This window comes from Hippoglossus hippoglossus, chromosome 1 (assembly GCF_009819705.1).
Source record: "Hippoglossus hippoglossus isolate fHipHip1 chromosome 1, fHipHip1.pri, whole genome shotgun sequence".
In the NCBI taxonomy this organism is placed as follows: domain Eukaryota; kingdom Metazoa; phylum Chordata; class Actinopteri; order Pleuronectiformes; family Pleuronectidae; genus Hippoglossus; species Hippoglossus hippoglossus.
In genome coordinates, this window is record NC_047151.1 from 3301505 (window position 1) to 3329477 (window position 27973).

At 41.8% G+C, this 27973-nt stretch overlaps 1 protein-coding gene and 1 long non-coding RNA gene across 3 annotated transcripts in view; one reads left to right on the forward strand and one right to left on the reverse strand.

Annotated features, from left to right (window-relative positions):
- Positions 1-10348, reverse strand: LOC117761211. The gene is made up of 3 exons (XR_004613805.1): positions 10170-10348; positions 8415-8416; positions 1-137 (listed from the first exon to the last, which is right to left on the reverse strand). It is a non-coding gene; the product is annotated as an uncharacterized LOC117761211 (long non-coding RNA).
- The window catches only part of LOC117761189 (ras and Rab interactor 2-like), a 26813-nt gene continuing 9019 nt past the window's right edge, over positions 10180-27973 (forward strand). For both annotated transcript variants that reach the window (XM_034584882.1, XM_034584889.1), the window contains exons 1-7: positions 10180-10316; positions 17799-17893; positions 18153-18351; positions 18444-18558; positions 20371-20443; positions 21008-21099; positions 25021-26442. In XM_034584882.1, coding sequence (XP_034440773.1) covers positions 10248-10316; positions 17799-17893; positions 18153-18351; positions 18444-18558; positions 20371-20443; positions 21008-21099; positions 25021-26442 — 2065 coding nt within the window. In that variant the 5' untranslated portion in view covers positions 10180-10247. The remainder of the gene's footprint in view (positions 10317-17798; positions 17894-18152; positions 18352-18443; positions 18559-20370; positions 20444-21007; positions 21100-25020; positions 26443-27973) is intronic.

Sequence of the window (27973 nt, forward strand, 5' to 3'; positions counted from 1 at the left end):
CTCGGTCTCGGAGCCGCAGTCCAGCCATGTAATCCACCGCTGACACCGGCCCCTCGGTGTCCCCCTCCTCTTAGAACAGCAACCACCGTGCGCTTTTCTTCATGGAGCTCAGCCGGAGGATTTCCTGAAAACTGACTCTAGGTGAGTGGAGAAAGACACAAACCCTTCCTGCAGCTGCAAACTGACTGATGAGTGACCAGCAGTTCTCCAGATGTTTTCAGGAGATTGCAGAATATTTTCAGACCTGCTGACTCCTACTGTGATGACAGTTTGTTTGAACCTGATTCCAGGCAAGATTTACGTCTGTTATGTCCAATAGAACAACCTTTCGGGTTTCATCTTATTTGTAAACTGTAGAGTAAAAGATAGAAGTCTGTGAAGTGAACATGTGAGTGTTGTGTGACACGGTCGATTAGTGCTCATTAAAAAACAGACAGCTTCAGCGAATCAAACTTTCTCTCTGTGTGTGTGTGTGTGTGTGTGTGTGTGTGTGTGTGTGTGTGTGTGTGTGTGTGTGTGCGTGCGTGCGTGCGTGTGTGTGTGTGTGTGTGTGTGTGCTCCTGCAGAAGCATCTGAACTTGCTCTGTCTTGATCTTATCGCAGCAGCATTTCTTTAAGTTCAGTGAGGTCAAGTATAAGACTGAGGCGCAAATACCTGGAGCATTAACTGACAATATAAAGTGTCTAGTATAAGTAAATACATGTGCGAGGCTATATATCAAACACATTCTCACAGTGACTTCAAAGGGTTTTGATTTTCCTGGGAATACGACTTCCATATGATACAGCCCCAGGCCCTGTTCTGAGCATACCAACAGGTATGCTGTGGGGAGAGGAAGGGCTAAACCAATGTGCACTACCTGCACTTTTAAACACAACTTGAACCTCAATGTTATTTTAGGACCCTTTCCTGACTTAGAATAGCCCCTTCCAACCTCTGAAACATGTAAACATGTTAAAGGTGTAATCATTCTCAAAATAGGCCCTAATAGAGGTGTAATACTGCAGTGGTTCCCACTAACAGTCTAGACTGTGGCGGCTGTCATATTTTAATTTGTCCTGCCATGGTTTCATAAAGAACCAAAATTAGTCTTACATTTTTTATTCTCATATTAAGATAAGTGATCTCTAACTTGGTGTGTGCAGTGCTATTTGCCATTTGTGCAGGGCAGTATTTGCTATTTGCCATACTTGCTTGTGTTGTCATACTATGGAGTGCTCGCGTTGCAACATGCTAATGCTATGTTCCATAGCGTTTTTACCGTCCACGCACGACAGTCAGACCTCATAGTTTTAGCTGCATTAGTGGAATGCAATGCAATTCTTTCTCTCACGTGACAACTTATCTTTCACCCTTAAAGGGATAGTTCACTGAAAAATGAAAATGGACTTATTATCTACTCACCACTATCTCGATGGAGGGGTGAAGTGTATGAGTCCACAAAACACTTCTGGAGTCTCAGAAGTAAACTTTTTAGCAGCCGAATCCGATACAATTGAAGTAAATGGTGACCGAGACTTCAGACGTAATAAAACAACAGAAAAAACATAACATGCCTCCATACTGCTCGTGTGGTGTCATCCAAGTGTCCGCAAGCCCAGAAATTTATATTCGACTCGAAACAAGGTCATTTACACCGTGTTTTAAGCCTGAACTATCCCTTTAAATCTGTGTACCTGGAGTGACCTTCATGTGCATGCATGTGCACCCCTGTTATCTCCATCAATTGTATTAATTCTGTGGGAAATGCAGATACTATGTTCACACCAAACGCAAAGCGAATATTCATGTTATGTTACTTGCACGGGTTTGGTCGCAGGATCATTTGTGTTTACTTGCGGGACTGGTGCGACCAACAAGAGTAAACACAACCCATGAATATTCACCTGGAGGACTACTGACTACTACTGACTTCGGAAAAGCCAGCTCTGTCATGTGTGGGTCCCATGCCAGCGCTACCTGAGGTTGACCAGTGACCAGTTCAATGCCCTGCTAGCTCAGGTCAGTGCCAGGACCTGTCTTGTGAGTTTTATTCTCAACACTGATTTGCTTCACGCAAATTTTTCATTTGAATTTAAATATTTCAACTTGATATAAGGTCAGCCCGCGATTCTGCTTTCTCCGCTTGTTGTTGTACCCGTTGAATGTCGGGGTTCGGGGGTAAATGATGGTCTTCATAGCCCCCCCCCCCCCCACCCCTCTCTTTCTCTCTCTGTCTGTCTGCTTGTGTGCTTGTAGTGGATGGGCAGAGGGGGACATTTAATTATGTGATTGGGAAAATTAAAACTCCAGGACAACAGAAGGGGAATACAAAGTATGGGATGCATATTTGATAATTTATATCATATAAAATATGTAATTTATATCGTTTAAAATCATGGGGGGAGAGGGGGGAGGGGGGAGCTGGCTCATTAGCATTTAAAGGAACAGGCACTCAAAACAGGTCACTCTGTGGAGGGCTGTTTTATACAGGGTAAAAAGGGTGCTGTTTTAAATGATCCTTGTGGTATTTTGACCAAAGTATGTTGAAGACATTTCATTAAGACCCCAAGGAACAATATCAACTTGTGGTAAAATGGGCATGCTATGTCCCCTTTAAACTAAATGCTCATTACTGTCAAACAGGCTACTGATTAAATGCTTTCATCCCAACCCCCATGGATTCTTGATAATAAAATTGTAACTTTGTTGAAATATGAATGAGCTTAAAACTCGGACTCGGCTCCATTTAGCAAAAATAAATAAATAAATAGATAAATAAAATACACATCCTTCTGCCCCACATTCTCTCTTTTTATTTTCATACAGTCCCTTAGTCTTTATTTCACAACTTTGGCTTTTCTCTATCAAGGCCTTATATTCTAAAAGCTGAAGTACGTCGTGTCGTAGCTTCCTCAGCTCATCCAGACATGTCCGACCTGTGAGAACCTGTACACTGTGCAGCTCACTTCTGTGCTGCTCTCTCAGATTTTTCTAAATGAACAAGTATCTGATGTTTATCACTATAATAAAGGGACCAGTTTCCTAATTTAAGCCTCTATGGAATCTGGTAAAGAGATTAACTTCACTGCAGATCCAAGGGGTTGTTTTGGCACACGGAGCCTTAGTTTCTTACTGCTGTGGGCAAGTGAATCAGCAGAAAGGTATTTTAACTTGCTGCTTGTTAGTACTTGATAAGCAGAGTTTAGTTTAGTTTAGTTTTTGTCTCCAGAGACACAGTTAACATTTAACACAGTTAGTGTTGCTGTCTGCTGTTTTCAAGTTGCTTTTCTTTCTATCGCCTGATTATTCTGCTTTAAATGTATTAGAGTTATGTCGTAACCAGTCTGCAACCTGAAGGCAGAAGGACACAGGTCTAAGAAAAGTGATGTCATCTTTGCTGGACAGAGAATCGGGGACTCGAGTTACCAGTGCAAGAATAAAGTGTCCCTGTGGAGGATGTTAACACTGAACGCTTTCACATGGGCACTGCTGTGCGCTGTAATCCTGCTGCAGGGCATGAAATCTAACACTCGGTTAGACTGGAGCCCTATGAAGGAACTGAATATCAGCTGTGTGCATGAATTCAGCTTCAGATAAATGTGAAAAGGTGTTAAGTGTCGCTACCAAAACCTTATTACTGTCATAGTTTGTTTCTACTCCTGCTATAATTCAGGATTCAACTTGACTTTGCAGACAGGGTGGAATAACCAGCTAACAGGCCCTGAGGACAAAATGAGCTGTGGGCCTGTTCGGATGTATTTTTCCATGTATCCCATTGTCTTCAACCTATGTCTTCAACTCAAGACAATGGGATACATTAGAATATCACTCAACCCCAGTATGTCATTTAACTTGTGATGAACAGAAACTGTTTAGCAATACAGTAAGCATCAAGCATAATATCATGGAAATATCCGATCTAGACTTGCAGGAGCCCTTGAGCGTGATTGAAAAGCCTATAAGGCTGTTAAACAACACTAGCAGCTGTTTTGAAGTATTTCCAGAACCCTCAAAGATTCTTCTGAACATCTGGAGGAGAAAATGAACCCATCTGCTCCACGATGAAGATCTTTACTCTTGATCCAAACAAAGATGTTCGCCAAGTTTAAGTTATGTTACTACTTAAATGTGTCTGTGTTGATGATATATTTTCATACACACTGATGTGATCATTATTTTCTTATGTCGCACAAAATGAGCCAAATTTGAGGCAGGACTAGGTGTGTCAGTGACCCCACCCTGCACATTTTTTATTTTCAGTATAAATCGTGCTAATAAGAAATGACAAACATTTGCATGTTAGTTGTTTGAAGAAAAAAAAGTTTTGTGCAAAGTTAACTTGAATGTTACTCAATATCAATCTCAACATCAATCTAGATCCATGAATCATTCCGTGGGAAATTAGTAAAAATGTGAAAAAAACACCCAATCTCCCAATGTTAAAAACAGGGATTAAACAAATCCCGGATCGGCCAAAATTGAATGGGTTCTTCCTTGGAGGAATTAAGTAAAAAGCTAACATTCATAGGTTTTGTCACTGTGTTCTTTCTACTAATAAACAGGCTCTATGTCTTGGAACTACAATTCCCACAACAACCACAGTATGTGGTATCAGTGGTGGTTTTCCAGCCCTCAGGCCTTCGAGGGTATTGATGAGCCCATTATTGTTTAGAAGATGCTGTACTACAAGACTTACAGAATGACGTCCTTACCACAGATATACTGACATCAATGAATAGATTACTTTTAGACCTGAAGAAAAAGCCTGAACATGTTGATTGGGAAATCTTTATGATCAGATCTCAGAGAATTATTGCTCTGAGACGAGTGACAACTCTTTCTGAAGTTAATCACTGTCCTTGGAGTCTCTGTCAATTACAGTAGTTAGAATATTTTCAGTTCATCAGGAAATTCTCCCTTTATCTGCCCCTTCTGCCACTTCCTCCTCTTCCTTTGAAAAGTGAACAAGCAGAGACCCCCCCCCCCCCCCCCCCCCTCCTCCACCCAACTAGTGTTCCTGGGACTCATTTAAAGGGGAGTGGCCCAGAGGAAACAGCGCAGCCTTCTCTCTCTTCTCTCTTTCTGACCAAGATTCAGTCCATCGACTCTTTAAATACATGTGAAAGCTGATCTGCTTCACAGTGTTGTTTGTTTTGCTTTTGCATGCTGCTATTGCGAGACCCGTAAAGCTACGTGTCTCTTAACTGTTGGCGAACATTTCATGGAAAGGCTGAAGGTAATCCTAACCTTCTGTACTGGAGAAAAAAGAAAAGAAAAAGGGAGTTCACAGATTCCTGTGTGTTATATAAAAACCAAAGAGCTTCCTCTGTAACTACAAAAACATGGATTGGACAGTCAGTCGGTTCAGCTGAACTCCCCTAGAACCACTGACCCATATTCTGCTCTGCGGTCACACACACACACACATTTCTCATCACTCTAGTTGACACTTTTTCCTTCTCAAGTAAATAGTCAAAGTCAATGTTTATTTATAGTGATGATATAATAATACCATCATGTATGTAGCACCTTTCAAATGGCTGTTACAAAGTGCTTTACAGAGAGGACGAATAAAAAACAAGAATACAAAACATCAAAGACAAGAAGCCAATGAATACAATGTTAATCAAAATTCAAAAAGACAGCAGAAAAAAAATACATTATGTAAAAGTAATGGCAAAAAAAAGGATAAAAGAAACATAAGCAATAGTAAAAAGGATATAATCCTACAAATAATCTTTTTTCAATTCATACACTGTGTGCTGCATGTGCGCATGTGCAAGCACTCACATCATCTGGTTTGCCTCAGGGCAAAAAACATGGTCCTCGTGTTGGGGTTCTTATCTGTAGAGGGTTTATACAGCTGCCTGCAGCCTCCTCTTCCTCCTCCTCCTCCTCCTCCTCCTCCTCCTCCTCCTCGTGCTCTGACAGCAGCAGGAGCCCCATCATCCTAACAACACTCCTTACTGGATCTCTGATCCGACCCACAGAGCAGCGGTTCACGTTGTCCCGACAAAGTTTTGTTGGATATGTTTTTACAAGGGGGGGACAGGGAGACTGTCGGGGGAAATGTTAGTTTTATTGTTTTTTTGACCACAGTATGTTTGTGCTGGAGTTACAGTCAGTGTGGAGAAAAACAGAAAAACAGTCCCTGCAGTTTTCTGTGGATTATACAGAGTCATGGGGATAAAAATAGAGCAAATAAACTGTATGGCTGCCACTACAGTACTCAGCAATATTCACTGACTAAAAATAAAAATGATCTCTAAATTTACACCCCAGTTTGATGACATTAAAAACTTCACAAAGTATTTGCCTCAACTAACTTAATTAAAAGTTGGCCTCAATACATAACTTATTGTGGCAAAACAAAAAACGTTCAGTCTGGACCACTGGGTGTACCTCAGTTTAAACCAGGCCAAGTTTAGAAAGGAGTCTCCCAGAAGTTTAGCATGTTGTTGTTGTTTCGTTAGTTTATTTGCAAAAACAGGATCTGCAGGACAACTCTCCAGGGTTTTTGACTTCATATTCAGTGACCTTTGACATCCTTGTGATTTGTTTAGACTTGTTGACCTTCTCTATGTCCACTACTCCTGTCTGCATGCTCTGTGAATGATGTATATATGTGTGAATGGGTAAATGTAGTGTAAAAGCGTCTAGAAAAGGTCATGTTAAGTGTCTGGGGGAAACCCAGACGTACAAATGTTTGTACGACCAATTCTTGTGAACACGATATCTCAAGTTTAAGGTAAATATTGCTCTAAGTTGCCTTGAACTTTAAGTTTTCCTTAATGTTTCTTTTTTGACAGTGCAGTTCATATTGATCTTTTATCAATTATTAGATATAAGATCAATTTTATGATTCGAAATTCTGAGCCAAGTCTGTTTTTGACAGTAGGGTAACAATCATGCATTACACACAATGGCACTGTTGCCTATAAAAACACTTGGCATGTATGCTGTATTAATTATTAAGGGTCTTTGAAATCAAATCATTAGACCTGATTTATTTGTTACTAAGAAGTTAGAAGTGATTTTGCAGTAAAAAATAAAAGGCCGGTGGAGGATTAACAGCGGTCAAATGAACCTAGCGTGTGAAGGGAGCTTCATATGAAGGTAGCATCCATTAATCAAGGTGCTCTCATGTATGCAGGAAAACATTAAAGACATTAAGATTTAAAAAGTTTAATATTGACATGATGATACTGAATTCATGCCATTAAAAGCAGAAACACTGAGGCTATTCATCAGCTCTGATGTGGGACAGCAGCTTCACAGCTAGCCTCACACCTACTGGGAGAAAATGAGGGTCCCACCACCAGAGTGGGCTTTAAAACCAAAAATACCAGAGCTTAATGAAGTCCTGCTGTCATTCTTGATTCATTATAATTGTACAAAACACAATGAAGTGTGTGTGTGTGTGGGGGGGGGGGGGGGTCGGCTGGGTCTCACAGTCTGCTTCTCTTTATGGAGAATTAGAGAGAACTGGAGAGTCTATTAGCATAGTGTATTTTATAGACATGTCTCTGCGCACATGTGTGTTTACCTCAGGAACAGTGTGTCTCTGTGCTGGGGTGGGGAGGGCGTGAGGGAGGGGCGCATGCTCAGATGTGTCTTTGTTTACTTGCAGATGAGGATCACACACCTGCACATATATAGGCTGCACACACACACAGATACACACAGTGATCTGTGATTGAGGAAAAGACATTAATGAAGAGTTTGATGGTAAATGGTCTGTGTTTATATAGTGATTATCTGGTGCCGATGTTATTGCATAAAAGACATACTACTATGAAATGTTAACTTCTTCTCTAACTCTTGGTAGGTCTAATTTGCAAGTAATCAAATTGCCAAAAGGCCACAGACACATAATGAACCTGGGGCTTCTGTGGGGGGGTGAAGAGGAGCTGCCCTGGTGGGATGTTATCTTGTTTCGTAGTTCCTACAGTACCCAGCATGCTCTGTGTTGTGTCTGAGGCTCAGGAGGTTTATGCATGTGGAAACATTATTTACCTTTCTGTCAGAGTTTGTGTTGGCACCGTCACTGAGTGCAGATCTGTTGCAGAATCAACAGTGTGAGGACACAGAGAAGCATCACTCACTGATTTACAGGAATCTCCTCAGTAGGAATCACTTTGTAAAGTTCATCCTTACATTTTTCCCTTGTGCGCTCAGGCTTCTTTGTTTCTTCACTTCCCTTTGTGGAAATGAAACCATCATGGCAGACAGATACAGTATCAGTTCCATTCTGAGACACTCAGGAAACGGTCTCAGACTTTGTGCAGGTCACCACATATTTAGATCACATTTACTGTAACTGACCTCACTGACTTTGTTTCTGTTTTACTTTTCTGTATTTATTAAACTTATTAAAGTTTTTTCTTGATAAGAAGATGAATCTCTCAGATTGCTCTATGGATGTGAGGACCGCTCTGTTCACCATTATCCCAACAGCTATTGACTAGATTGTGGATTCAAACATTGTCCATCATGCTTTGGTGATCCCCTTTTTTTCATGTCTCATCTTCATATGTGGTCTTGAGTGAAATGTCTTGACAGCCAATGTAAACACAACTCGTTCAAGTCACATTCATATAAAGACTGCGGTAATCACATGGCCTTTATTCTGCCTGAATTTACAATATTATAAAATACAGAAATTACTTTAACAATCAGTCAATTAATCCTCAAATTTGTAGTCTTTTTACTTTATGTGAAGTAAGTGATTGTTGGACTAGCAGCACTACAGTTGTTATAGATGTTAGTTACAGTTACATGTCTACAGCATATGAGGCATGCAGCCGAGGCTGGAATCACCAACGGCAATGTGGATTGTCGAGGGCCCCAGAAGCCCCAGGCTCATTATGTGTCTGTGGCCTTTTGGCAATTTGATTACTTGCAAATTAGTTTGAAAAGTTGTGTGTCGTATGATGATTACAAATCAACTGACAAACATGGAACCAAGTATAAAAGCATAAATATAAATATACTGTTGTTGATGGAGTCGAATTTTGGCCCCGGGGCGTTTAACAGGTTAATTCGGACATGGTGACAGCTGTAATTATGAAACTCAGAGACACTGAAAGGTCTGTAATTTCATAATATATGACCTTAGGCTCAGCTTGCCTGATAATGATGAATCAATTTCATTGGGGTTAAATGTATGTGGCATGACCACTGTTCCAAGAAAAGAAAACTGGTGCCCCATGCACCAAGAGTTAGAGAAGAAGTTAACATTTCATAGTAGTATGTCTTTTATGCAATAACAACGGCACCAGATAATCACTATATAAACACAGACCATTTACCATTTACATTTAGTTATCCAAAAGTATCCTGACATGCTCCTCTGAGTTTCCCTTGCTCCCTTTCGCCCTACAATTAGGGGGTAAGGGGTGGGGGGGCTTCCTTGCTATGTGAGATAAAAATGCATGTGGGGGCGGACAATCGACAGAGCATCTCCTGGTTCGCAAGGACCTTGAACATCAGCCAGGAAGGGAAGGACTAGCCTGAAGGTTTCAGCTGGACGGGAAAGAAAGACAGAAGAGAGTGAAACAGAGAGATATGGGAAGGACACATCACCAGCACAAAGAAAGTTAAGAAAACGAAAGTGAATCTGACCAAGGAAGAAAGGGAAAACAAAAACAATAAGATATAATAAGAAGATGCAACGATTTAATCTGAGTTAAATAGAGTTTCTGCTAATTTGAGATAATTTTCAGGTTGTTCAATTCCATCAGATCCATCACTAGTGTCCTACCAAAGCCCAGAGGCCTAAAAACTTTGCTATGATGGTTGGGAAAGAAGGGCAGCTGTTCTTAAAGTGAGGCTCGCCAAAATGGAAAATTAATTATGTATGTATGAGAACATGGGAACAAATTCTTGGAAAAAGAAAGAGAGTGAAAATTTGATGGAAGGAAATGGGAGAGGCAGGTGAGTGGAAACTGGTTCAAACAAAAATAAGCAGAGGATTGGAATGAGATTTTTAAAAAAGGTCTGATGGTGAGACAAAGGAGTGATGAAGAGAAAGCAGAGGTGAAGAGAGGGAGGGAGAGGAGGACGAGACAGACAGAAAGCCTTCCAGCAGGCCAGCACTTCCATAATACTGCTGTGGCCAAAGCAGGAATTTCCTCTGGTTGCACCACAGCTGAAGTATCTGAAGTGAAGTGTGTTTTTGACCCACAGAGCTCCGGCGCCTGCTGACACTGTCTGAGACGTACACACACACACAGACTCAGACGTGAGAGGACAGGAAGACAACATGGCCTTCAGCTCTTCAGCCGAGAATCCCCCCAGCGGCCTGACAGACAGGAGCGGCAGCTTCTTTAAGGTAATGATGACACTGGGGACTTTCCAAAACTCCCTTGGTTTTGTTAAAGTTTCACTTCCTGTTTATCTTCCAGTTGATGTCTTTTTTTGGCTGACTCAACTTGTGTTTAGAAGACAGAAACAGCCAAACAGACAATAACTTTGTCCCTTTTTTGAGTAAGTTCTGTCCAAAACCTCTTTCTTTTCCATGTCAGCCACAACTTCCTTCTGTCACTGTTCAGGAAGAGCTCAAACACCTCCAGGTGGGGTTGAGTTTGAAGAATCGGAAGTAAAATATATAAAAATTGAATTCAAACAAGCTGCACCAAATTTCACACACTCATAAATAACTATTTTTTTCCAAATACGACAGATTTGTTTTTCATCAAGATCCATGAATTATTCCCTGAGAAAATTTTGAAAATGTTGAAAATCTCATAATGTTAAAGAAAGGGGGAAAACATCCTGGATCCACACAAAAATTTCACGAGTTCTTTCCTGACTCATACTGCACCCTTACACCAAGATTAGTGGTAATCCATTCTGTTGTTTTTGTGTAATCTTTCTTACAAATCAACCAACAAAGGGACAGGGGTCCTTGGCAGAGGTAAAAAGTAACCACTGTAACCCTAACCCTGTTCAGACCTGGTATAACAGGTCAGAACATCCATTCTAAAGGATACGATAAAAAGTGAAATTTGTTAGTTGCATCCGCTCACACCTGGTATTAAAATGCATCTGGAATGTTTCTCCTGTGATCACTTGTGATCGAATCTCACTTTCCCGCTCTTCATGCAAATTGACCCGTCTGTCATTTCTGTTAGTTAAAACTAAATGATGTTGTTTTGAACAAGTCTGAGTTTACAGATGTGTCTGATGTCACTGTTTGTGTGTCTGTGTGTCGGCATGAGAGGGAGAGGAGTCACGCTGAATGAATCTCGTGCAGCTTTCACCAGTTAGATTTCACCAATTTAGGAAAAGTATCAGTTATGATGTTGTGGTCAGTTTTGATATTTTGGCGATGGCCACAAACAAATCAGTGTATGGGCACAGATAAGAGTAAAAAGGTGGACGTCAGCTGAGCTGGTCCTTGATCTGTGGCCCAGGATGCATTCGCGTTCTTACTGCTAAAAGAATGTGGACACATGTGGCCCAGACCACCTCCCAATGTGGTCTGCGTGATTGGATCGCTCTCCGATCTGAGTGCGTTCACACCTGTACGTAGAGCTGTCCACTTGTGATGGGATAACAAAAAACACATATTAACACCAGGTGTGTACAGAGTCTCAGTCAGTGGTCTCCATGCTGCTTTCTACTGTTTACTCACCCTGTTTCACACCATTAAAACGAACATAAAGGCAAACTTCTCCACTACCAATGTGTAAGGAGAGGGGGAGAGGAATTTTGAGCTGCTTTCAGACATGCACTGAACTGAAATGTGTGAAAGCAAATGTCTGAGTCAGATCCTCCAGACTTTTTGCTGAGTTTTCGGTCCAGTCTCCTCGTAAAATCGTCTGCAGAAAGTCCGGAGGAGCTGGTGTAAGAACACGGGAGATCCTCTGCAGGATTCACTGCCAGCGAGTGGGGGGGGGTTTGATGAAAGTTCGAACACGCGACGGATGCAAAAATGAAAAAAAAATTAAGAAAACAAATAATGGAAAAGCGGGGCCATCCAAGTTAAAGACAGCAACGAAGATGTCAAGAGAGTTTGTGGTGATAAACTCTGCTGTAAACAAAAAGGTGTGATCTCTGCAGCTCAATGCTCCAGAGATTTCTGTGTTGTGAAAGTCCGGACTTTCCTCTGGATGTGTAATGAAAACAGTTTTGGTGTAAATCACTTTAATATACACATTGTAGATCAATTAATGTCAATATACTTATATTTACCAAAGATCTGCTACACCACGTGACCAACAGTAATGAATTGATTACCTGCATTCTAGTCAAGTGAACATCATCAATCGTTTCATACACACCATGTGTAAAGATTAGTTTATAGTTGTTGCAAGCATCATTCATATACAAATCTGTCTGCTGACGCTCACATTGCATTAGTTCCATGTCTCTCAGAAACTCTTACTTGTGAAGTCACAAGATAATTTATGGATTTATTCACTCAGAGACTGTCAAGGTTTTATCCTCACACTGTTTGTTCTGACTGAGCACTTTCCTTCATACTTTCAGGAAATGTAATTGAGTATTGATTGATGAGATCTTCAAGTGGAGCTGTATGTTTTCTCCAGTTTCCCTTTGCTTTCTGCCACATATTGAAGCAGTGCTGGAAATGAGGAAAGCCAGCTGCACTTGTTGGCTGCCTGACAAACACATACACAGGAGTAATGAAACTCGCTCTCCCTCTCTGTCTTACTCCTTTTTTCTGCTTCTCTTTATCTCTGTATCTCTTTAGCCTCTGCAGTTTTCTCCTCCGCTAACATTCACTCTAAGCCCGTTGCACCTGTATTCTGCTTCACTGTTCTATATAAAAGGTGCGAACACAGAGTAGGGGAGGGTTGTTATTCCCCCTTCATGTTGGCAGTGGAGACTATCACAGATTTATATCTTTGTAAACAGGAGAACTGGCATCGCGGGACAAGAAGAAGACATAACAAGATGTTAAGATCACAGATGGGGGCAGTGTTTGGTTCCGTGTAAACATTTACATATATGGTGGCAGAGGGAGAGCTCAACGCACTGCGAATGAAGAAAAACACATGCAAATAGAAGAAACACGTGTAAATTAGGGTTAGGGTTAGGGTCATCAATTTGACGACACATCTGCTGTAGTTGAAGTTATTGAAGTCTGCTACTCGTTAGTGGTGGTGGAACTTCACAAAGCATTGAACTACAGTCGGGTTCATCACTTTTTTGGGTCCCCTGGAAACATTTCCATTGTCGTTTTTCTGTATTTGCAGCACTTTTCTGTATTTGCATGTGTTGGGACTTTTTGCAGCGCATGTGACGTCAAATTGAAGAAGTTTTTATTGGATTTCTTTGTCGGATTACAGTCAGATAGAGTTCTACCACGTGACAGTGTAAAATACACAAGAAGCTAATATACACAAACAAATGATCGTAATGTCACGTTCTTCTCCCATGGAGTACAACAATAGAAAGGGGAGAGGTGACACAGGAGACACGGTTAGAAGGAGGAGTCCCTCAAAAGTGGACGTAGGGCTACACATTGACAATGCAGGCCTATGCCAGGAACAAAGATTTTGTGTCATCATAACAATGCAATAAATTTAAATACACAATGGAATCTGTGACACCTATTGCTGCTGTTTAATTTGTACTGTTACAGGGGTACAGGCGTAAATTCATCCAAGACCCATTCAGGAGGCAAATAGAGTTTGTACATGTCGGAGGTCAATACTGTCACGTATTGTTTGTGTGCTGGACGTTGTGTGCAGAGCTTTTTTATAAACAGTCTATGATGCAGAGTGAATGTGGAAAACTTTGTGTTTATCCTACCTGGTTTATCTACAGCAACAAAACAGAAGTTGTGCTTTTGACGTTAAAATCCTACAATCGTCTGTTCATCCCTCCCTTGTGACTAATCTGTATTTATTAATCCCAATAGGTTTTTGTTATGTTGTGTTTCATATAACTTACTTTACATTCTGTATTTAAAGCAGCTGCAGCCCTGTACTTCTTGCTCCATCTCACTCATCTGTGTAATGCCATTGAGCAAGGCACCTCAAACCTGAGATGCATGCTGTGTAAAAGTTGCAGTTTTCACCTGACAGCGTCTGCTCACTTCATCCAGCTGAAATGCACGAACAGCCACTTTTAAAGCTTCAGACGACACTGTTAGACCACAACTATGAAACAGAACTGAATGTTGTCTCGCCTCTCATTTCCTTTGCAGCTTTTTCCTTCTGCTACCTCTGTGAAAGTGCTCTGTGTGTGTGTGTGTGTGTGTGTGTGTGTGTGTGTGTGTGTGTGTGTGTGTGTGTGTGTGTGTGTGTGTGTCTGTGTCTGTGTGACAAAACCAAACACATAGTTTCCCATTGACTCCATTCATGGCTTTAACAGCAGCACATGCAGAGAATCACTTACCTCTACAGAAACACACACATACACAGAGACACATGTCTGTGTATACTTGTGTCGTGCAGAGAGGATGGAGTCAATAAAAGTGGAAACAAACCCAGATGAATAAAGTGGGTTAGGTTTATAAAAGTTAGTGACACACGCACACTCTTGTTATGGAGTGTGTTCCTGAATATCAGTCTTTTTCCTCTTAATGTTGTCAGAGTGAAAAAAGGCCAGCATGGGCGCCACCATTAGAGCTGCACACGGCACTCTGCCCAGATCCAGTCACTCTGCAGCTCTCGTGTTCACTGACCTTCATTTTATAGCTCAGGAATTTCCCATGTCTTCTCCTCTGGCCTCATTACCCGTTTTCATTCAGATAATTCAATGCCTGTCTATTAACAGAAGGTAATAACAATATTTCTACTTCTTTCCATGGCTGGATTAACTCTTTCCGGGGCCCTGGGGCAAAAAGTAGTTGCCGGGCCCCTCTCACTGTTGTGTGTTTGTGTTGTGCAAATTATTGCAGCACTGAAGCAGACCCTGGCCCCCGATTTTTTAGTCTAATAACTTGATCAGTATCAAATCCATAGCAAGCTAATAATGAATCAGTAATGAGTAGTTCCTGAATATCCTGATTGTGATAAGTTACTAGAGAACAGACTGGAAGATACTATATTAATGAATCATTAGTCAATGAGCAATTTTTAAACTTTATAATTTCACAAAGGTCTGCTTCACACTTGGCATGTAAATTGCCCAAGTAAGTGCGTTACCAAGTTTGGTTTGATTTTGACATGAGATATGTTCAATATTAATAAGATTTAATAAACAGACGACCAGTGCTATGTAGCAGTCAGTGGGGGGCGGGGCAGTGTGCCTTCAGTCTGCGGACAGAGTTGAATGTCTTCTTCTAATTCCTCCGTTTAACTACAGCAGTGGGTCAAACTTAGTCAAACCACAGGTCAAAATAGCCACCAGATCATTTTGATAACTAGATTCTTTTTATTTCACCATATCAAACTGCTGATTTCCATCAAGGCAGGAACATTCATAGATCACTTCTGTACTAAATTGTCTTCAAAGTAAAAGCACTATGTTTGTTTTACTGCTAAAAATGCTTCATATTTAGCTAAATTACAGAGCTTCTATTTAAAAAAAATTGTGAACTTGGATCTGAAGATTGTTTAGGTTGTTTAACAGACCTCTGAAATAGCCGACATGCAATGTATGAAAAATAACAATCAATCAAATTTTATTTGTATAGCCCATATTCACAAATCACAATTTGTCTCATAGGGCTTAACAAGGTGCGGCAACAAAATAACAGTATATACAACATTGATTAGAACAAACCTACACTAGTAGATAATGATGAGTTATTAGTGAACAGACTGGGAAATACTTACTTAATTATTATTATTTTTTGTCAAACCTTGATGCACCTACTAAATATGCACATATTCAATATTTTCTAATAAAGCAGAGAAAAATCTGAGACGAGCAGGAAACCCTCACATTTGAAAAACTTAAACCAGAGGAGGTTTTTTCAAAACAGATTTTTAAAATAGTTGATGATATTTCTGACAGTTGATTATTTGACGGAACAGCATGAGCTCCACTCTAAACACTGATGGTCCATGTGTCCCATGAACTATAGTGCAAATCAAGTTACACACTAATAAAGTACCTTCAACAGCCTCTCTGTTGCTTTCGAGGACTGGAAGGAGAGAAAGCTTGTTTTTCCGAACGTTTTCCCTCTCCGGGATTAGCTGCAGTCACTCAGCACTAATTCAGGGGTCGGTCAGTTTACGCTGCCACTTCAGCTGATTGCAGCTTCTGATTTTAGGCTCCTCAAAGCTCTTGAGAAGAAAATGACACGTTTCGCTGGCTGTCTCCGGTCGGCTGTGGAGACTGGAATAGTCACCTCTGTCACCACAAGACTGAGCGTCACCAGACTCAGTTTGAGTTGCATTGTTTTCAGTCTGGAGCTGACCTGTCGATTTGTGTCGTATGATTGAGTTTTAACCTGACAGAACGCTGAGAGAGTGTCAGAGCCGGCTCCACTAAGTCCATAGACTTATCCTGCGAGGGGGGGGGGGGGGGTCTGTGGTTACTGTGGTCTGGCCTGCAGCCTGCCTGGTGGAGAATAGTTTGTAAAAGGATGCCTCCTATTGGTTGAAATGTGTAATGGAAGCATTGGTTCAGACATAAAAAAGTGTTTATAAAAACCAAATCCTACACTTTAAGAATATTTCTGAGTAATTCTTTGACTTTGAACTACATGGTTGGAGTTTACCACATCAAGAAACCCTGATAATAGGACAGGAATTTTCCATCTGCAGTTGATGTCAACATACTTTCCTCGATTGCCTCAAATTTCTGGTCTTCATTACGCTGTGCTCTGCGGCTGCCTTGTTTTGTTTGCATTGTTTGACCCAGATCCTCAGTGCAGAGCGTCCAGATTTCAACATCTGCTCAGTAATATTACAGCAGGCCCTGAATCCCTGGGAGCGCTCTAACATGTGGAGTGAGGGAATGTGGAAAATGCAGGAAAAGAGAAGACAACATGAAAACAAGTTGTGTTGTAGGCTTTAACTGAGCAGCTTTCAAACTCTGGCTGTTTTTAATAAAGTCCCTTTTGGGCGCATCTGGTTTATCTGTGCTGATTTAAGCATGAATTTACCAGAATGTACTCCCACGTTGTTTTTTACTCGAGATGAGTGGTTTTCAGTGGTGAAGAAGATATTGTGAAGTCAAAGGGACAAGTGCATGCAGATAATAACTAATACGATTTCTTTGAAAAAATGTATTCACTCTTTTCTCACAACACAGAGGCGAGACACACGTGTTTTTTTAGATTCAGCTCACTTTTTAGATTCAGCTCACTTCTCTGAATCCAATAGCAACACAGCATTCTCCCTGTTTACTTGTTTGGATGGTGGTGGTGTGCATTCTGAGGCTGGTGTAAGTGATAAGAGACTCCAGCACAAAGGCATGATGAGCATTGTTCACCACACTTTCACCGTCACCTTCTGTTGACTAATGTTTTTGTTGACAGATTTCAATGTCAGGTGATAGTTTTTATCTCAAGTGAGTCCAGTGTGGTGTGGAGGATGTAGTCATACAAGCTTCCTGTCCAGATTTATCCAGATGTTTAAATCTCTTTGTGTGTGTCTTTACAAAACAACCTTGGAAGTTTGGTGGCCCGCTCTGAATGTTGTGGTGTTTATTTTTTTCTACAATGCTTTTTTTCCTGTCTATAGGAAATGAAGTCCACATACAGGAGAAATGACTAACTATTTCCCTGCCCTTTGTTCCAGATCTGACCAGTGCAGCCTGTCCGTCCCAAAGTCTCACTTTCTTACTTTGCATTCTATGTTTGAGAGATGTCGTCAGTTTCGTTTATGCCTGTTCCCACTTCTCCTTCTGATATTCACTGGAAGCCTCTCATTCTGTCCTCTTGCAGCTGATTGACACGTTTGCACTGGAGATCGGGGAGCTGAAGAAGGAGATGGTCCAGACCTCTCCGACTACGGACAAGGAGCCCATGGAGCTGCGGGGGTAATGTTGTATTTCATACATTTCTCCTGCTTTAGACAAAACTTTCCTCGGCCTGACTCATCAAATTTTTTCCTGATAATATCTGATAATAATATCTGCCTCAATTAGGCACAGCATTTTATTGCTGTGCTCTGCTTGGTTTAGTTGTCTGCTAAATAGGATCAACAATATTTGTAAATATGTATTCACTACTCTGCTCATTATCACCAGCAGATGGCATTAGTGTTTGATTCTGTCCCTCTCTCTGTCATGCTGCCAGGCTGGAGAGTGAGGTGAGCGGCGTTTACCTGCAGTCCCACCACTGCTGCGGGGTGGGGGGTGAAAGGGACTCTGGGTACGACTCCTTGAGAAGGAGGATGAGCGTGTTGGACAGGCTGAATCAAACCCACCCAGTGTGGTTGCTGCTGGCGATCAGTGAAGAGGAGGCCAGTCGCTTTCTGCTCAAGCAGCCACCAGGGGTGAGGAGTTACCCTCCTGTGATACAAATGTTCACCTGATATTCTCTAAGCTTACTTTACATGTCCTGACGGATGATTCCTCTCCGGTGCAGGTATTCCTGGTCAGGAAGTCTGCTGCTCTGCAGAGAAAGGTTCTGTCTGTGCGCCTGAAGCAGGATCAGTCAGAAACTCCCATCAGCCATTTTCCTGTCAAAGAGAGCCAGTACAGTGAGTAAAATGATTGTTTTAACTGACTCTACCTGGAGTCAGGATTCATCATGGATTAAATCAGTAGTGCTTCAGGGGCTGTCAAATACATTGACAAGTCAGACTCTGGGTCCAAGTTTGTCTCAAAAGATGATCCCACATAATCTAGTATTTGCAATATCTGACTGAGACGCAATATTCACTGTGCACTTTGATTATCTCTGGGACCGTAGTGCATATCTCTCTCTCTCTCTCTCTCTCTCTCTCTCTCTCTCTCTCTCTCTCTCTCTCTCTCTCTCTCTCTCTCTCTCTCTAATAGCAAAATTCATTCGCGTTAACTCAATTGTTGTAATGACAAAGACAGATCAGAAAGTTCAAATAGTTTTCTTCCAGTTTCCTTTGCTTCCCTGATTATGTCTCGTTTTGCCACAAGCACCTCTGCGGTCACACTACTCTCGGTCTGCAAGTTTCCTGTCCACCTCAGTGTGTACAAAGATAAACCCATACAGAGCTGAGAAATGAGAGTGTGACCTGGGTCACGTCAGCTTGTACCACAATGGTGTGTGTGTGTGTGTGTGTGTGTGTGTGTGTGTGTGTGTGTGTGTGTGTGTGTGCGTGTGTGTGTGTGTGTGAGAGAGAGAGAGAGAGAGAGACCTTGGCATTGTGGGTCATGTTGATTTTTAAAATAGATGTCCCAAAGAAGTGTTGGTATAAATTGATAAATAATGATCTGTATCCAAAGCACTTCTATTTCAACCATTTATTTGCTGTTTTTCTTGCGATTCTAGTTTATGTATCACAAGGTCTTTATTTAACACGTGCACCTCAGTTACAATTTGTCCCGTTGTTGACATCGGAGGCCATACGCGTGCAGTAAGATTAATTTATTTAGTGTTGTGCGTGTTTATCAACTGTGATGTTTAAAAAATATACAATTTAAATATGCTCATAATATTAGAATACCTCGTCCTGCATGTGTTGTACTTCCACACAGAAAGTTAGTAACGGAGCTGTTGCAAAGCCAAAGTGTGATGACATAGCAGCTGTGGATTCTCTGAACTGAAAGGACAGCACACATGGGAGGGGCCACAGTGCCTTTGGCCTGGTTTGGCCTTTAGATGTGGGTCAGCTGCTCTTCAATGAGACTCTCGTACTGCACACAGTGCTGTATCAAGTCAGCCATGTGAATTAACAGTTTCACTTTGCTCATTACGGACACATTATTTCTTGAAAGTTTCTTAAAGGGATAGTCCACCCAAAAATTCAAATTGGACTGGAAACAGCTTATTTACACCATGATGCAATTTTTAAATATGCAAATATTCAATACTTTTTCTATTAAAGCAGAGAAAGATATGAGACAAGCGGATTTCTAAAATGGTTCAGTCAGACAACTCCCGTTCAAATGTTTATTGCAACAGTGCAACATGTTTTACAACAATAATAAAATCAGGTTAAACATTGCAAAAACCAAATCAGTCAAATTCAACAGAGGTTGGCATGGCCAGAAGTGCTGAGTTCAGTGGAAGGTGTAGCAGGTATAACTGAGGGGTTTATCAGTGCCTGGGGACTCTGAGTTTATTTTTCCACCATCACTGACCTACATATAGCTGATGCATTTCAATGTGTAGCTGCTCTTTTGCTCTACGGAAAAAAAGAGGGCCTCCAGCCCCAAAACCTTGTCCCATGCCTTCAGATTCTACATATTCACACACAGAATCTGTTTATTAAAAGCAGCTTTAAACAATGGGCCATGATGATTTTTTTTTTTTTTAAATGAATAGATGAACTACAATTGACTGCCATTTAATTTGCATTTTCATTTGTTTGCAGCGTTTTCTCTCGAGGGATCTGGTATAAGTTTTGCAGACCTGTTTCGCCTAGTGGCTTTCTACTGTATTAGCAGGTAAATACACATTTCCTTTTCTGTCTGTCCATCTGTCACATCCTTCAGCTTCTCTGTGTGCTGCTCTGTGATGAGAGGGGATTTGAGGATGGAACCTCCACAAGTGAAAATAGGGTTTGTCGAGTAAGCAGTCAACTCTCAGTGCCCAGGGCTCTCACTTCTTGTTTTAGCTGGTGCCAGGGTCTCAGACAGACTCAAACTGCAGACACGGGAAACAGTGGGAAACTGTGCCACAAGCAATAACAAACACAGCAGTGGAGGTGACTGTGGAGATGGAGCACAGAGTTTTGGTTGAGCAACATGTTCAATCACAATTTTAAGAGATGTTTATCTATGAATTGAAACAAAGGGTGTGTCAACATGTTTATATTATTACTGTTTGTTTACTAGATTTATGGCATTATCACTATTGTCAGGGTGTGTCATTGACAAAACTGCAATATTACTTTAACCAGAAAGTACTGAACACTAAACAGTAATGATGAGAGATACTCACTATCTAAACTCTATGACTTTCTGTCCTGTGTTTTTTGTCATATTTATGGCTGGTTTTTCTTTCCTTAGGGATGTCCTGCCTTTCACAATCAAACTCCCAGAGGCCATTGCATCTGCCAAGACTCAGAAAGAGCTGGAGGAAGTGGCTCAGCTCGGAGCAGGTATTTTCATTTATTACTTTGCTCATCATCTTGAGCGGCCTCGCTGGAGATTGTCCAAGTTTGATCCACAAATGAATTCACTGCTGATACATTTTGAAAGCATAATTCTGTTTTTAGATTGGTGTTCTCCTTTTCATGGAGCAATAAGTTTAAATTAGTTTCACGCGAGTACAAAAAAATAACTGCAGAGATTTAACCTGGAAGCAGGTGGAAACAGCGAGCTTGCTTCTCTCGCTAATGTTTAAAAAACCTCAAAAACCTAATCTAATCTAGTTTAGATTGTCACAACAACAAAATAAATGTCAACATGGCATCTTGTTATGCGCTCTAACTATTTCTTAGTGAATAGCAGCTGTGCACTGTGGCCACATAGTGTATGCTAATTACAGAGCGATTACCAGAAATAGTACCATTTCATCTCTACAGTTATTTATAGGGAAACCTGTGCTCAAAGACCTTATAATTCTGCATATTCACATGCAGAATACGTTCATAGAGATTAGCGTGACACAAATGAGGTTAGGACTAAAGAACATCGACTTACAGCATGGACTAAACTTAAAAGCACAATATCAGCACAAACCAATGATGTCATGCTGTTTGCCTGCTGGGAAACACTGCACACTATGGTTATTGCAATTTACATAAGCATCTAATATTCTATTCTCTGAATATCATTACAACAATGTGACACAATTTCCACCCAAAGGCATCCGCCTGCTCCATCAGCCTGCTCCTCTAACACAAGTCAAACACAGAGCCAAGGCAATATCTAATAATCAACTTTAAACACTCTTATAACTTATTATTTATTCCTGCAGTTTAAAATCACCCAGAGCTGTGACCAGATCATTGAAACAGTAAACATTGCCAACCACTATTTTTGTAATTAATAATAAAACACAGTTCCAGGCACTGAATCAGCTTTTCATGATGACCTCCTCATTAGCGTTCATTCTCTACTCTTGTTGAGGGTTAAGGACAGAAGATGATAAGCCCCAGGACACAAATTGTGATTCATAAATATGGGCTATACAAATACAATGTGATCGATTGATTGATTATTGGACGCTATCTGCCCCCTGGCTGTGCATGTGCACATGATGATGATGACGCTCGATATACATGAAAACTGTCAAAAAGACAAATCAAACAACCAGCATTTGTGTGCAGAGGTTTTGTTTATTTTCCTTTGTCTTTCCACGCTGACCATTCGGGTCTGTTTTCACAGCAGTTTTAGTCACTTCATCTCTGTGGAGTTATTCCAGGCTCAGCTGCTGTGAAACTGCAGTGAGTCAGCTTCCTACAGTGGAAGCCTACGACATTACTCAGTGCTCAGTGTGGGGGGGAAGGGAGTGGCGAGTGGAAAGCTACAGTCGGCTGTGTGCTGTCTAAACACACACATACCATCATACCACAGTCAAAAATGTGTGAAAACACGCAAGCTTCGCAAGTGTAAGTGCTAACGTAACGTGCAGTAGACTGTGTCATTGGTGTTTACAAACGTGAAACGCTGTCATTGTATTTGCATGCCTGTATTCCTGTGAATGGAAGTGAGTGTTAGTCTGCATTGTAATTGCTTTTGCACTTTTCTCCCTACATTTACTATGTTCTGGAAAAAGCAGAAAAACCCATAAAGTATAAGCCAGCTTCTGAACTTCACTTAACAAGCGCATACATTCATTAAGGGGAAACTCCCTTCTCCACTGGACAGCTTCTATTTAAAGGCAAAATGCAGACTGCCTAAATCTGGGTTGTGGACTCTGGGCACGCACATGTGAAACACAAACACATGTTGCAAACAGCATCAGACATTTGAATATCACAGTGACTTTGCACCCTATTTGCCCCCCCAGAGGGCACACAAAGTAAGAGTGATGGTATGTTATCGAGTGGTGGGCTCTGAGCCAATTTAACTTATTAACTGGTGCATTTATCATGAATATTTGGTCCATTATGGATATCTGTCATTAGGGTGCTATTAAAATTGTAGTCATGTTAGGGATGGTCCAGCAGTTTGGTCCGGACTTATATCTCTGCAGTATAAGATTGATTGCATGATATTTGTTTTAAATCCATCTAATACTTTGGTTTAACTCATGATATTCTCATCAGACTCAGCTGTAGTCTCTTTGCATTTAGTGGTAAAATTGCATAGCTAACATGTTAAAATAAGAGGGTGAACCTGGTAAAGAAGTATGTTAGATTGACTCTATAAGCATGGGCCTTCCTAGAGCCTTGTAGAGGTGCTGGCATTAAGTAATTGATGTCTCAAAAGTTTCCGCCAATCTCAGGTCTTTTACTTGTTGTTTACAGAAAGACACCTTGATTTACCCTAATTTATATAATGTTTTTGTACAGATTTTTGATTTGACTACATATTTACATAGTCATATTTGAACTTGTTCTCTGTGTCTGTCCAGCTAAACAGACGTGCTGTTTTCATTCAATTTCCTAATTATTTTCAGTAGCTTTCAATTTAACAATTATTCAGATGCTGTAAATCGACTGTCCACGAGACATTTCCTGTACAACCTTTTCACATTAAAAGCCTTCCAATGTCCCAAAAGGGCACAATCATCCCTGTCCATGTAAAGGCTTTTTACCTGTGTTTTGAAACCCACGCAGGACAAATCCTTTTAGTTTGGGTGCTGTGGCTCAGGAGTCCTTTAACCAGAGGGTCGGTGGTTCAATCCCAGTTTTTCCCATTCCGCATGCCAAAGTGTACTTGGGCAAGATACTGAACCAAACCCACTGACTGATAGATATACTTTATGAATGTGCTTGTGAATGGGTGAATGGCAACAAAAAAAAAGATCTGTAAAGCACTTTGAGTGGTCATCAAGACTAGAAATGCGCAATATAAATATTTACATTTATTTTTTTTGCATTTCAATTTGTATTAAGTGTTTGACCTGACCACAGACAAATATTAATATATTACAGTATTTTTAGCATGCTCTTTTGCAACTAGTGCTACAGTGAGGTCAGTTAGTATTACAGTATATGGGGTATTTAGGTTGGGCTGCCTGGTGCAGTCATGCTCTGCAGTGTCAGGTGCTCATTGCTCACATGGACCAATGAGAATACCACAGGCAGAGTTCACTCTCTAGACACTGAGGTATTATGAGACATCTGAAACTGCTCTACCAGCAGTCAGCTGGACTCTGCTTCTTTAACAGGAATGCTAGAGGTCACGTTTCCATTTGTAGGCTGCACGACCGGTCGCACCAGACTTAGGCTGTAGTCTCGGTGCATATGCTTTAAAGTGTGTATGATCTGTTGCCTGTTGCTTTCAGTTTGGTGAAATCACTGACACAAAACTAAAAAACAAAGAGCATTGATTTAAAGCAGGAGAGAAAAAAGGCATAAGATCATACACATATGGTTTGCAGACAGCTATCAATTCCCTGAACCAAAGAAAATTATACAAAAAGTACTCAGTTAGGGGAGCTACAGGGAAATACAGCTCTGTTTGAAATACGAGAGAAGGAAAACAGAGCAGGAAGAAGGAGTGGAGGAACTGGGACTGTGTGCTGTGTGGTGTGTTGAGTGCCCTCCCACTCTGTGATTAGCAAGGGTAACTCCCTCTGTACGTCTCTGGGTGTGTGTCGGCATTCAGTGAATCAGACCCAAGAGACACGGAGCTAAAGTCACCGCATTTCTCCGACCAGCAAAAAGAAAGACACACACACAAGAAGAAAGCGAGGCAAAGACAAAAAAGTAAGAACTTTGATTGAACAGCTGATGTGTTGGTGAGAAATAGTTGAGAATACTGGCTTTGTTCCTTTACATCTATTCTTAGACTCATCTTTTCATTTGAAGACTCTTGTTGCCTCTCTGTGAACTTTCAGTTGAACCAGGAGAACTATGTGTAGCTTAAAGTTGTAATGTTTAACTTTCTGTGTCTGTGTGTTATAGGCTTCTGGGACTCTGCCCTGTGCAGTCAGCGTCGCACCTCCCCCCGCCCCTGTCGCCCTCTGAGCCGTACCCTCAGCCCCCAGCGAACCAACAGGAACGGGGAGGTCGGGGGGTCGCAGCAGAGACACACCGGGTCTTACTGTGAGAGCGCGCCTCCAACCTTACGGTCCCACGCTGTTCCACCTTCCTATAATCTGGAGAGAAGACATTCCAGTGGTCCTCTGTGCTTCGTTAACCCGCTGTTTCTCCAGACTCATCAACACCACCATCGCCACTGTGCAGAGGATTCTCCTCCACATGCTGCTGAGTCCAGTAACCACCCAGAGAATGTGGGGGAATCATCTGTGAAGCCGTTGAGCAGCAGCAAGTCTAGTGAGCAACACACAGACAAGATCAAACTGAACGGAAAATCAAGGCTCCCTCCCCCTCGTCCCCCTCCACCCCGCTCAATGCCACGCCGCCGCCCTGCGCCACCTCCACCTGGGCCTCCAGCCGCTACCACCAGACCCAAGACCATGCCGGAGGCTGTTGCTGTGGCTACGAGACAACACCAGCCCCCCAGCAAGCGCCCAGCTCCTGCTCGACCACCAATGGGTGCCAAGCACAGCAGCCTTACCAAAGGTGCCAGCTCACCAATCACCGTGCCTTTGAACCCACCACCTCCAAGGCCTAAAAAGCCTGATATGGAGGCCCACCGCTGCCACATCGCAATGGACGATGAGACTATCGCCAGGGCCCTATCTCGTGCCAAGCTTCCATCATGCCAGCCTCCGCCTGCTGTCCCCGCTGATGTACTACTGGAGAATAACGCTCAGAGTACATCCAGTCCTAATGAAAGGGGACATCAGCGCCTCAGTGACATGAGCATGTCTACTTCTTCTTCTGACTCACTGGAGTACTCACAGTCCCCTGGATTCTCCCTAGGCCTGGCCCCCAGCCCGTCTCGACACCGCAACCATCAAGACCCAGTGGAGGACAGCAGTGAGGAGGATGAGGACGGCGAAGAAGATGAAGAGGAGGATTATGGGGTCGGCCTGGAGACTGATCTAGACATGCGCCTTCGTACATCCTTTAAAGCTCGGAGGCGAAAGGTTGGTGTGAGCCTTGGTGGAGGGTCCTTTATCCTCCCTAGGGCGTTGAAGGGACGCTTTCGCAAGGTGAGCGGCATGCTGAGCTCCCTCATGACCCCGGAGAGACGGGCGGTGAAAAGGATTGCTGAGCTGTCCAGGAACAAAAGCTCATATTTTGGCTCCCTGGTTCAGGACTACATCAGCTTTGTTCAGGAGAACCGAGGCTGTCACACATCAGGGATGGATTTTCTGCAGACTCTCAGGCAGTTTATGACGCAGATGAAGGCTTACCTGCGCCAGAGCTCTGAGCTGGACCCACCTATAGAGTCACTCATACCTGAGGACCAGATCGGTAAGTAGGATAAGTACATTGAGAATCTTTAAACCATGACTCTAAATATAGCTTTTGAGGTTGGAGGTTATAAGTGCATTTGTGTGTCCATACGTTTTGAAACATCTGCTCATAGTGTACATGCGTGGGCACGTGTGCGATGTGTTAGTCATATGCCATCTTTGAGCATTCACTTCCATACAGGTTTTCATGCCAGTATAATCTGAGAAGTACAATCCCTTTACTATTTCTACAGAAGAGGATTTGAAAATGACTTAAGTCACTGACAATGTTCACATGGTGCCCAGGCTTGCCGCTCTCTTGGGAGTCAGAGCTGAAGTTTTCCATATTAGGCTGCCTCATTAAAGGTGTTGAGTTACAAAAATGCCATTGTGCTGTGCCCCAATGAGTTATCCTTGGCCTCTGTTCGTTGTCATAGGCTCATAGTGCAGTTCAAATCGTCAAAATGTGTTCACAGCCTTGAGTATTAAAGCTGGCTTCAAATGTCAGGTTAAATTTGTACTGTAATTCTTTTACATTTCTGATTAATTGTTTCATTCAGGCAAAGCTCCTGTGCATCTAGTTGTGGTAACATTTGATAACTTTGGTTTCTACTTTGGGTATCCTATTTCTGATCCTAGTGGTGTATATCAGATGTGTTGATACTGTCCTTTGAGGATATGGTGATAAAGTGATAAAAATAAAGTTTTCAGACACGAGAGGCAATATCAAAAGGTTGTTTCAGTCCAAGCAGATTATTGTGGACAAGAGAATTTGCATGAATATGTAAGCACGTCTCTGCACACATCTCACATCCCTTGTTCATTGTAAACAATAACAGCAAGGCCTTGTTCAGAGACAGAGAAGTGATCCACTCTGGTTGTGCTAGCAGACCACAGATCCGCACATTAATGCCTCACACTCGCAAAAAAGGTTCTCTTCAAGGACGGAAAATGTGAAAAAACATAAAGACATAAATATATAATGAGAGGCCTGTGTGTACCTTATATGCTATAAATAGTAGTTTTTTTCAGCAGAATTATAGTTGTTAGTTTTTTCCTGGAAAACAAAAAAAAACTGAAAAGTGTGAGCAGCGAGACCGACAGTTTGGATGTCTGTGCTCCTCTCCTGAGTGTGTACAGAGCGGGAGAGTAGTGTGTCATTATACATTATGGCTCAAAGTGTGACGTCTTGGAAAATAAATGTTTCACTTTATCTGAAGTTTGAAAAAAAAGGTGAGCTGAAAGTCCAAACTTTTGAATTTTGGGCGCGACTTTAATGTCTAGCAATGAATGATCAGCCATAAGGTTGTTTGTAAAGGGAGGGTGTACGACTATGAGCACGCACCCTGAATTATGGCTGTGACAGGATGAGAACAAACAGGCAGGATGTGAATGAAGGGGAGACTGCCATTTCTATACAGATGTAAAGTTTGTTCTCATGTACATTTCTGTGAGCATTTCACTCATGTTTTCAGTGTAGGTATGTGCTAGTGTGTATGTTGATGTGGCCGCGTGTTTCTCTTTATATCACACACTCTCCTTCAGTTTAT